Source organism: Monodon monoceros, unplaced genomic scaffold, assembly GCF_005190385.1.
Source record: "Monodon monoceros isolate NGI ecotype Baffin Bay Population unplaced genomic scaffold, NGI_Narwhal_1 Super_Scaffold_18, whole genome shotgun sequence".
In the NCBI taxonomy this organism is placed as follows: Eukaryota; Metazoa; Chordata; class Mammalia; order Artiodactyla; family Monodontidae; genus Monodon; species Monodon monoceros.
This window is the reverse complement of record NW_021703774.1, coordinates 167,097,015-167,108,289: the sequence shown is the minus strand read 5'-3', so window position 1 is coordinate 167,108,289 and position 11,275 is coordinate 167,097,015. Positions and strand designations below refer to the sequence as shown.

The 11,275-nt window shown below is 55.4% G+C and overlaps 1 protein-coding gene across 1 annotated transcript; it reads left to right on the top strand.

The window, feature by feature from the left end:
* The first annotated feature begins 2,150 nt into the window (after positions 1 to 2,150).
* KLHDC7A (kelch domain containing 7A) lies at positions 2,151 to 9,687 on the top strand. The gene is made up of 3 exons (XM_029229456.1): positions 2,151 to 2,228; positions 2,954 to 3,070; positions 3,189 to 9,687. Exon 3 carries the CDS (start codon positions 3,871 to 3,873, stop codon positions 6,244 to 6,246), a length of 2,376 nt encoding a protein of 791 aa, XP_029085289.1. The 5' UTR covers positions 2,151 to 2,228; positions 2,954 to 3,070; positions 3,189 to 3,870; the 3' UTR covers positions 6,247 to 9,687.
* The last annotated feature ends 1,588 nt before the right edge of the window (positions 9,688 to 11,275 follow it).

Genomic DNA, 11,275 nt, shown 5'->3' with positions numbered 1-11,275 from the left:
TGGTCACTGGGGACCAGAATGGAGGGCAGACAGCAAAAAGCCTCCTTTAATGAAGGTCCCCTCTGCGCTCAGCTGTTTCACAGGTGTTACTTCCACCCTCCAACGAAGGAAGTGCTAAGCCAGGATTCATATCAGTGTCACCTGACCCTCCACCCTCATACGCACAGCCTGCACCCAGCCCCAAGATCCAGTCTGGAGGTCTCATGCATTGTCACAGCTCTCACGTCCCCCTGTATTCCTCACCCCTTGCTATTTCCCTCTGCTTGGCCCTCCCTGTTCTGCCTACCAAGTACCCTCTCCACTCTCGTGTCCTGGCCTGGCACAGGGACTCCCGCTTCCCTCTCCCCCAGACACCCCCACCTACGAGCATCATCACACTTCACCACCTTCTTGCTAAGCATCTTCTTCCCCCAGAGTCAGCAGTCTCCACGGGTTCAGGCTCCACGGGTGTCTCTTAACCTAGGTCACTGCACAGGGCCTGGTACATGGTAAACATCTGGAAAATAACTGTCCTATCAATCAATCAATCAATCTATCAGTCTATGCCCCCTCTTTCTTTGATCAATATTCAATGCTAAACACCTCTTTCTGGAATCCTCTCCTGAACTCTCTTCTGATGCCCCTTGTTCCAGCCTCCCTGGCTATCGAATAATCTGGTTGTACTTTGTCAATAAGCACCTGTTGACAAGTCACCTTTTTAATTTTTCCTTTGTGATACACTGTGACTTGATCGTATCTCAGGCATAGGCACCATCTTCCAGATCTGGATGTAAGTCCTTCCCCAGGGCTGGGGCTGGGTCTTCTGCTCGCAGTGGCCCTTTCACTTTCTCCTGGCCACCCAGGGGCCTGGTTTGGCCACATCCAATACCCAGAGGCACAGTTCCAAATGGAAAGAGTGATTGTCTGACTCAAAGCCTTTAAGCTGTAGCTATAGGTAGGGTGCTCCAGGACACATGGGAAGCAGCCCATGAAAGGGGCTGAGACACTGCTCCCTTGGTGGCATCTGAGAGGACAATGCCAGGTCACAGCACTCAGGAGGGCATGCCACAAGTCTCCCTCTCTAAGGGTATGGGAGGCCCAAAGCTGCCCTTACTGCTGAAACGGTAGCTTGGCCCCTGGGAGGGGGGCGGTCCACATCAGTCCCCAAAGCCCTGATTTCACCACTGGACAAATCATTTTTATTCCCCTTTATAGCTCATCCTCTCCTTCCCAGAGGAAGATAAATGGGCCTTGCAGTTAGAGACACCTGGTTATAAATCAAGACTCTGCCACTGACAACCTCCGTTGACATTGGTGCATCCCTCTAAGCCTCGGTTTCCTCACCTGTAAAATGAGGGCGATGACAATACGCACCTTCCTGGATGACTGGGAAGGTGAGATTATTTCACTCATACAAAGTACCCAGGATCCATTCCCCTTTCCCCGCCACTCTCCTGGATGGTCTAGGGGGCAACTGCTCACCCACCACTCAGGGGTGAAGAGGAATTCTTAGCAGACAAGTAAAAACACTGACTTACTTTCCATTCCTCTACCCACTGGAATCTCCTGAGATGATTATTAAAAATGAGGATTTCCTGGAAGCCATCCCAAACCTACTGAATCATAAAATCTGGGGGCAGAGCTTGGAAATCTGCACGTCTAACGATAACTGTAAATCACTATTGTGACCGTGATGGAAAGCGAGAAAACCCTGCTGCGGGTCACCAGCAAGACAGGCAGAGAACGCCTGACTACCGGGGCAGTGTTACCTGTTGGGTGAATTCAAGTCTGTAAAATTCAGGAGTCTGGAAACAAAAGATAGTAATCCCCATTTACAGGCAAATTGACATAACATTGGAGCTGCCATGAAGTGGGGATGACAATTGTATCCCTCCCAAACGGGACAGTGAACAGTAGATGAGATACATCCTGAGTGTCCACCCCCATCCTCCCCGCAGAAAGGCACAAATACGTTGGCTTTTGTCCCAGTTTGCCTCCGGCCCCAGAGTTGAACTTACTTGGAGACTTAGAGTCCAGCAGAGCAGTGTGTACTTTGAGCCGCAGCCCGTGTGATGAAAGCTAAAAGAGGCACATAGAAGAACAACAGAACAAGAAGGAAACGATGATGCCGGAAGGAGGGAGGCACCAGGAAGGAGGCACAGGGGGCAGCCTTTGACCTGACTCAGATGGCTGGAGGAATGTGGACCAGCAAAGACGGGGGAAAAGCCTGAGCCCCAGCCCAGAGCCAGGTAGGCACAGCAGCGATCAGGGGATGATTTTGGAAGGTAAACTAAGGCTGGAGCGTAGAGGGTTGTGAACAGCATCATAAGGAATCAGGATTTTCTCCTCAAGTCAAGGTTTCAGAGACATATTCCTCTGAAAACTCTGTATTTCAGAGTGGGTTTTTTTCTTTTTGTTTTTTTTTTTTGCGGTACGCGGGCCTCTCACTGTTGTGGCCTCTCCCGTTGTGGAGCACAGGCTCCGGATGCGCAGGCTCAGTGGCCGTGGCTCACGGGCCCAGCCGCTCCGCGGCATGTGGGATCCTCACGGACTGGGGCACGAACCCGCGTCCCCTGCATCGGCAGGCGGACTCTCAACCACTGCGCCACCAGGGAAGCCCTCAGAGTGGTTTTTATTCTCATATTTAAAAGTTAAATGCCAACATTTAGAAATCGAGAGTGATGGCATCACCACCTAGACTCTAAGTGACTCTGAAACAGTGGGACCAGGGGGTGCTGAGACCGCCCACCTGGCACCATCAGCCCCCATAGGTAGCATGAGGCTGAAACCCCTGCCCTGGCATTTGGGGACCGCAAAAAGACCTCAGTCTGGGGAGGGGCAGAATTACACCTGCGCTTCCAAAGGTCCAACTGATGACAATTAATGTGAGTCATCAGCCTTATGGCCTTTACACACATTAACCCATTTTGTTCTCACCACAACCTTATGAGATGCTGTTATCCCCATTTTTCAGATGAAGAAACCGAGGCACAGAGAGGTGAAATCACTTGCCTAAGGTCACACTGCTGGTACGTAGCAGAGCTGTGTGGCCTGGATCCGAAACCCACAGCGCCGGTGAGATGAGCGGCGGGTGAGTCTCCCTTGGCCTCTCACCATATGAGGTTGTCTGGTTCAGAGGGTGAGGTTGTGGCCCATGTCTGTGCCCGATCTAGGTACTAATGCCATGTGTTTTCCCCAACTCCTCACAGGAAGGCCGGTTTTCTTAGTCAACTTATCAGGCAGGGAAGGAGGGCAGAGTCACGCAGGAGCCAGTTCAGGTGGTTTGGCCGCAGTCCCCCGCTCAGCCTCACCTGCTGCTGACTGCAGACCCCACCCCCCACCGTGGGGAACAACCAACCTCAACAGGAAGAAAACAGACCCGGGAGGTTCTCCTGCCATGCCTGCCGTGGCTCCACCTGCCCCACAAGTCACCACACCCAACCCTCCCAGCCCAGTGGATTTGCAAAAGAGAAAACAAAACACACACACAAATAATCACCAACCCCGTGCCTTTCCTGGCATCCGGTGACTGTTTGGTCAAGAGCTCCCTCCCTCTCTGTGTACCCGCTGGACACTCCTAACCCTCTCCAGCTGCTGCCGGCTCGGGTGGATTATCACAAGCTCAGCCCCCCGGCAGGTGCCTCCCACTCCCAGGGAAAGCAGCGAAGGATCCAAGGAGGCCAGCAGCCGAGATCTGCCAGCCCTGAGCCCCACCGGCCACCCTCTGCCAGCTCAAAGTCACCTTTGCCACAACTCCTCCGCTGGGCAGCCGGTCAGAGCCAGCCCAAGGCCCCCGTCCCTCTCAGCTCGGCAGGAACCAGGAACCACTCCCTACTGGGCAATCATTAATCAGATTCTTGACATTCCTCTGCCCCAGGTCGGCTTGGGAACATGCTCCCCAGAGGAGAGGGAGCAGAGGCCTGGGGCTGCCATCTGGACATGCAGCTGGCGGGCAAGGTGGTGCTGTCTGCCGCTGCCCTGCTCCTGGCGACCGCAGCCTACAGGCTGTACAAGCCAAGGCCTGCCCAGGGGGGTGGGAACGCCAAGGCTGAGGCCAAGGACGAGGCAGAGGGCTCTAGGCAGCCTGCCATCCAGGAGGCTGTTTCCGGGGCGCCACAGTGGGGCCTGAGATGCCGGAGGGGAAGCAAGGGGGCCGGAGTATCGCTGGGCTGCAGCTGGGAGAATCCGGAGGGTCCCAGAGTCCTGGCGACAGGAGCACCTCCTGCAGACTCAGAAGCCCAAGCAACTGGGAAACCCGAGAGGAAACGTGCTGGTGAGGAACAGGATGGGCAGTGCATGGACTCTGGCCTGGCACGTCCTCGGGGCAGTGGCAAGAAAGCCGGAACAGCTGCTGGCGGTAAGCTGCCCCGTCGCCCCCATTGGTGCAGTGAACCCCAAAGCTCCCTAACTGGCCTCGCTGCAGCGGACGGCAGCGGTGTGAGTGGTGAGCTTGCCCCATGGCAGGACAGCAGATCCCAGGAGCAGCTGGGGGCCGGGGAGCAGGAATCCCCCGACCGGTGCGGGGCGGCCCACACAGAAGGCAAGAGTGATATGAACAAGAGCTGGGTCTTTACCCGTGTGACAGGGGTCCACAGGGAAGAGGCTGGGGCCCTCCGGGCTGCCTCGGACATGGGCCTGGCCCTGCGTCAGCAGGAGGGAGCCACCGAGGCCTCCTATACCTTCTTGTCTGTGGCCCGGGTTCGAGTGGAGGAGAATTTCATACCGGAGAAGATGGAGGGGACCAGGCCCAGGCTGAAGTGCAAGGTGTACGACTACTGTGTTGAATCCACCTGTCAGGCCACCTCCAGGGACATGCTGGCCCCCAGAACAGCAGCCCTGGCGGAGGTTCCACCCCCTGTGTCAGGGCCAGGCCCCCTGGGAGTGGGGGCAGCCTTGGGAGGCCAGGCCGACGACAGAGTAGGTGGAGTGGGGACAGCCGCCACCCCCGAGCCTGTGCTGTCACCCTCCGCACAAGGCTTCAGCAGGAAGCAGAGCCTCCTTCAGATCGTGGAGAACCCGGAGCTTCAGCTGCAGCTCGAAGGCTTTGGGGACCCTGCTCCATTGTGCCCAGACCAGAGCGCCCTGCCCACCAGCCCCATATCCCAGGATTCTCTTGGGTCCAGCTCAGCTGGAAGCAGCAGGAAGCCCCACCTGCACTTTGTGGCTGGGGCCAATTTCTTTCACCTCCCGCTCAGCCCTGGATCAGCCCCAGATGCCCACCTGGATCTGGGCAATTGTTATGAGGTGCTGGCCTTTGCCAAGAAGCAGAGCCTGGAGGCCCTGAAAGAAGCCGCCTACAAGGTGATGAGTGACAACTACCTCCAGGTCCTGCGCAGCCCAGACATCTACGGGTGCCTGAGTGGGGCAGAGCGGGAGCTGATCCTCCAGAGACGGCTCCGGGGCCGCAAGCACCTGGTGGTGGCCGACATGTGCCCCCAGGAAGACTCCAGCCGCCTCTGCTGCTATGACGACGAGCGGGATGTCTGGCACCCGCTGGCCCGTCTGCCCCCTGAGGCTGTGTCCCGGGGCTGTGCCGTCTGTAGCCTCTTCAATTATCTCTTCATCGTGTCCGGTTGCCAGGGGTTTGGGCACCAGCCCTCCAACCGTGTCTTCTGCTACAACCCGCTGACGGGCATCTGGAGTGAGGTGTGCCCTCTGAACCAGGCCCGCCCTCACTGCCAGCTGGTGGCCCTGGATGGACACCTGTACGCCATCGGGGGTGAGTGTCTGAACACGGTGGAATGCTACGACCCTCACCTGGACCGCTGGACCTTTTCCCCGCCGCTCCCCAGTGACACCTTTGCCCTGGCGCACACAGCCGCGGCGTGTGCCGGAGAGATCTTCGTCACCGGTGGCTCCCTGCGCTACCTGCTGCTCCGATTCTCCACCCAGGAGCAGCGCTGGCGGGCCGGCCCCACTGGGGGCGGCAAGGACCGCACAGCCCAGATGGTGGCGGTCAAAGGCTTTCTCTATCGCTTTGACCTCAACCGCAGCCTGGGCATCAGCGTGTACCGCTGCAGCGCCAGCACCCGCCTCTGGTACGAGTGCGCCACACATCGGACCCCTTACCCGGACACCTTCCAGTGTGCCGTGGTGGACGACCTCATCTACTGTGTGGGGCGCCAGCGCACCCTCCGCTTCCTGGCCGACTACGTCTCACCCAGGTTTGTGCCCGAGGAGCTACAGAGCTTCCCCTCCCCGCAGGGCACCCTCCTGCCCACCGTCCTGACCTTGCCCGGCCCTGATGTGCCCCAGACCAGGGTCTAGTGGCCCCTCTGCTGGGCCCCTTCTGCAAAACTAGTGGCAAAAACATCCCCTACCCATCCTCCATGGACCATTTCTGGGAGATCAGGTGGCCTGGGAATCTGGCCAGCAGGAGGTGAATTCCAGTCCTTTCTCCTCCACTGGCTGGACTTCTTAACTCCATCTTTGCCCCCATTGGGCTGCAGAAGCCCAGTGTGGAAATGGAACTCGGAACTGGTGCTCTGAGGCCCAGGATGCCCACGTCCGCAGGGATGGCCATCACCTTGCTTGAGCTCTGAATGGGGGTCAGGTACCAGGACCCCAGCCAAGTTCAGGGGCACAGCCTTATCCCAGTCCTGGTTCCGAGGGCCAGTTGACCCCCAATGACCCCTCAAGCTGACCCTGCTGGATCTGGGCTAGACCTCCATAAGCCGCCAGGGCCTCTTCCTAAACATTGGCCACTGAGCCCCAACCTCCAAGATTCCCAGAAGCACCTGGGACACACAGGTGGGGAAAATGAAGGGAGGCGGCTCCAGCAGGACCAGGAAGGAGCCCAGGAGAGCCCCAGGGGGCCCGGCCAGAGGGAGAGATGGTTGGAGAAGCAGAACAGCTGAAGTTGGAACAGCCCACGGAGCTCTTGTCTGCAGAATAAATCGACCGAAGCCCACTTTAATTTTTCTCACTACCTGGAATTCTAGTATACTGGAAGGAGGAGAAGCCTCCATTTTCAGCATCCGTTTGTAAAGGCACATCTTCTTGCAGGGTTTACTGAGAATACAATTGCTTCTGAATACGAGGTCTCAGGAGAGCGAGGAAAAAATGTGATCCGAGGGCCACCGTCTGCTGGGCCCGCTGTTATATGACCACTGCACTCTCTCCCCAGATCTCAGAACCCTTCACAATACAGCTCCCCAAGCAACCCAGCCCTCACCTTGGAGCTGGGGGGACAGCCACCACCAGTCAGCCCTTCCAGGTGGTGAGAGGTGATGGCATCCTTTGCCCTCCCTGTGCCTTGTGGTCACCTGGTCTCATCAGACAGGAGAGGACCAGGGAGGGGCAGGTCCACGATGGAGCTGGGGAACTAGAAGGTTCTAGTGGTGCATTGGGAGACTGGGATCTCCTTTCATATCAGGTTTGGTAAATTCTCAAAGGGAAGAAACTCTCCAACCTCAGGAAGTTACCTTTCTTCCCAGAGGGAAGGGAGAGAGACTGGTCCAATCTATTACTGCAGCCCTGTTCCATCTCCAAAGGAGACACATATACAGAAAGGAGAGCAGCGATGCCCTTGGTCCCAGCCAGAAGCCAGGAAGCTGGGACCACTTCTAAAGTGACAAGCTGCATGAGGAAAGAAGCAGAGAAGGGAGGTGCACCAGGGCAGGTCCCACAGGTGGGGAGACAGGAATGCTCAGACTTCAGCATCCCTATCTTAAAAATGGGAAGCACCACCCATGTCCTTCTCTGCCTGGGGGATAAAGGTGAGCACCTGGAGAAAGTTCTTCCCAGTTCCGCGGGGTCCTGGCAGGAGCTTGTGCTCACTGCGGCTGTTGGGGCTGATCTGGGGTGGGGGGTCTTTTCAGAAGATGCAGAATTGGAACAAAGAATGAGAGGAGGTTGGTACAGAGACGAAGCCTTTTCTTGGACCGCACAAGGCCACCTTCCCTATTCTAGGGCTTGGGAGGCGAAGCTGCTTAGTTTATTTCTAAGTTGGAAGCTGGGGAAGGAAAGATTGCTGGGACTACAGCTGGAGCCTGCGGAGGGTGACCTCCTCCCCAAACCCCTCCACCACAAAGGCCACGCTCAAGTTCAGAGTCAACACTCAGGCATGAACCTCCAAGGGACCCAGGGGAATTGGAGATGTGATGCCAGGCGGGGAGAAGGGTTTGCTCAGAAGGAGAACCCCATCTGGGAGCTGGGGCAGGTAGAGCCAGATCCAGCCCCAGGGGCAGGTCTCCGGTAAGGAGCCCGGCAGGGGACAAGACCTCAGCCAAGCTGGGTAGGGTGTGGGGAAGGGCTCCAAGCCAAGGGTGAGCTAGGGATCACTCTGGAAAACTTCCAGAAGCCCATTGCATACATATGGCAGGGACTAGGGAGATGCATCAAGGGATAAGGCAACAGAGCTTGTTCTAGATGGTGGATGTGGTCTTCATGATGAGAGGGAGAGCTGAGACTTGAACCTGGGTTCATGTACGCCACACATCTTGTCTGCCTCCTATGGTCCCATGGCAGACATCACTAAGCCATCACCATGTCTTTTCTTGTTGAGCTCTTTCAATGGCCTCAGAACTCTTTCAGCATGGAGCCCCAGGCAGTCATTACTGATAGATTAGAGCTGTGCATTTCTTATTCCTGGCCTGGGTCTCCAGAGCTGGGTTTAGGGATGAGAGTGGTCAGGGCTGTCGTGTTAGGGCAAGGTTCAGGGGGCCTGCAAAAACCACCTGGGGCCGTGATGGTCAGGGTTCATTTACAGACTGTTTAAGCCAGGCGCTGTTCTGGGTGTTGGAGATACAATACATCCCTGCCCTAATAGACCTCACATTCTAGCTGTAGAAAACAGGCAATTCTAGAAAACAAATACATAAACAAACAAATAGAACCCATGCTGCATACAGGCCATAGAGAAAGAGAAGGCAGGCAAGTGAGATCGTGTGATCAGGCTCCCTGATAAGAAGAAGCTGGGCAGAGCCCTGAGTGGAAATCTGGAAGATGCAAAGACCAAGACTGGCTCAGGGCCTGGGAGGGCTGTCTCTGCCTCCTGAATGACTTTGCCACGCCAGCGGAGGAGGGCAGGAGTGCCTCCCAGGCACTCCATCCTGTTGTGTGAGGAGGGCAGGAGCCCAGCTATTTGCTTTAGCCTTTCCTGTGAGGGAAAGAATCTCATTACACCAACATTTATGAAAGAGGGTCTTTAGGGCTTCCCTGGTGGCGCAGTTGAGAGTCTGCCTGCCGATGCAGGGGACGCGGGTTCGTGCCCCGGTCCGGGAAGATCCCACATGCCGCGGAGCGGCTGGGCCCGTGAGCCGTGGCCGCTGAGCCTGCGTGTCCGGAGCCTGTGCTCCGCAATGGGAGAGGCCACAACAGTGAGAGGCCCGCGTAACGCAAAAAAAAAAAAAAAAAGAAAGAAAGAGGGTCTTTAGATAGAGGTAAGCTACATTCCCAAGAGAGAAGCAGAGTTTGCACCTTTAAGGGTGAGAGTCAAATTAACACACAGACGTCACACCTGAGTGTGTGGCTGGGTGTCAGTGAGCCCATATGACTCCATGAAATCAGAGTCTAGGATTTCCACTTGACCTTTTTAATAGCCTTGTCTCTTGCCCTCTAGCCCTCAGCCTCAGAGTGACCTGTGTGTCACTGGGCTTCTCCATGGGTGATCTGTTCCTGCTTTCCCAGTAAGAGTTCTTTCTTCTTTAGGAAAAAAAAAAAACAAGTTTGTGTTGCTTTGCACCTTAGGCCAACCATGCCATTATAGAACAAAAATTGGAAAATAGAGAAAAGTATAAAAAATCTCCCCAGTTTCGCCACCCAAAGACAGACACCCCCCCCGCCCCCGCCACTGTGGTGTAGGTCCCTCCGGTCTGCTTTTCTTGTGCATGATTTTTGTTTGGCTTGATTTTTGCCTAGATGTGATTGTGCTGAGTATACAATTCAGTTGCTTCCCTTTTTTACTTAGCTTTATAGAATAAGCGTTTTCCCGTGTTATTACAAACGCTCGGTAAACATCATTTCAATAGATGCAGAATATTCCATCCAGTGGACCTGCCACGGTTTATTTAAACATTCCCCCCTCCTTCAGGCCTGTAGATGTTTTTTGTTTTTTTTTTTCTGTTGGTTTCTTTTTCTATCATAAATAAAACGTCTTTTGTTTTCGCGTTCCTCTCTGTCTGAGGCCTCCATCAATGTTTACAAGAGAAGCTCAGCCTCGGTTCTGTCTGGAAGAGCCAGGCTGTTGAAACAACCACAGAAACCACAGCCGTTGCCTGGGGCTGGGACCTGGGCCCTGCTTTTACTGTAGGGTACAGAGCTGCCCTTGGAAATGACCAGCAAGAAAGGCAAGGCTGGAGGCCCTCCTGTCCTATGGGATTCCTGGAGCCAGGATGTAAGATAAGGACCCCTGCTCTGCACACACCAGGAACTGAGCCACATGCTTCCTACACCTCCCCTATTTATCCTCACAACAAGCCCATTTTACAGGCGAGAAAACTGAGGCTCGGTGAGTTCAAGGAAACTTGCCTCCATGGCAAAGTCCAAAAGACCCTCAATTTCCTTAAAAGCATCCTTAAACCTGGCCTGCCCACTCCCAGCACATTGCCATTTCCATTCCCCTACCATGAGGTGCAGAGCCAAGGACTTGGCCTCAGCTGTCTCGTGGGCTGCCCCTAATCCCTGTCTGTCCCCCACCAATCAATTATGCTCTATCCTTGAATTTGGAACTCAAAAGAAATTGTCTTAAGCTCTCTGATCCTCCATATCTGCAACTGTAAAGTGGCTTTGCCACTGCCAGCCTATCGAGAATGTTATAAGAACTAACGAGAGAATATGTGTAAAGCACCTGGCTGCTCCAGCGGTGCTGGAGTGGCTGCTCCTAAAGTCGGTCTCAGAAGAAGCATCGTCTTCTGCAGGGAGGGTGCTCTGAGCCACCTCGGGGGGAGGGGCCTCTCCTACTCCCACTCCCCTTTCTCAGTGTCCTGGCCCCTGAGGAAGGAGGTTGTCTGGCATTTAAGCCCAAGAGGCCCCATCTTGTGTAACACGGTGTAGGGATTGGGGGAGGATGCTCAAATTATGCATATTTTAGACCATCCAGGCTTTGAGACAAGCCTGTACAATCCTCTACCAGGGTGAGTGACTGGTTGGCATGAGTTTCCCAAGCTCAAAGCATTAAGCATTTCCCCAGGTCATCCGACAGCAGTGAAGAGCTTCAGAGGCTGCCCAGGAGTCCCTGGAAACCCTGAGAAGGTGCAAGGTGGAGGGGACTCCTTTCTCTTGCAGATGGGGGTTAAGAACCCCTCAGAGCACCTGGGAGGCCCATGCGCTGTGTCTGGGTGCCCGGCACTTCCCA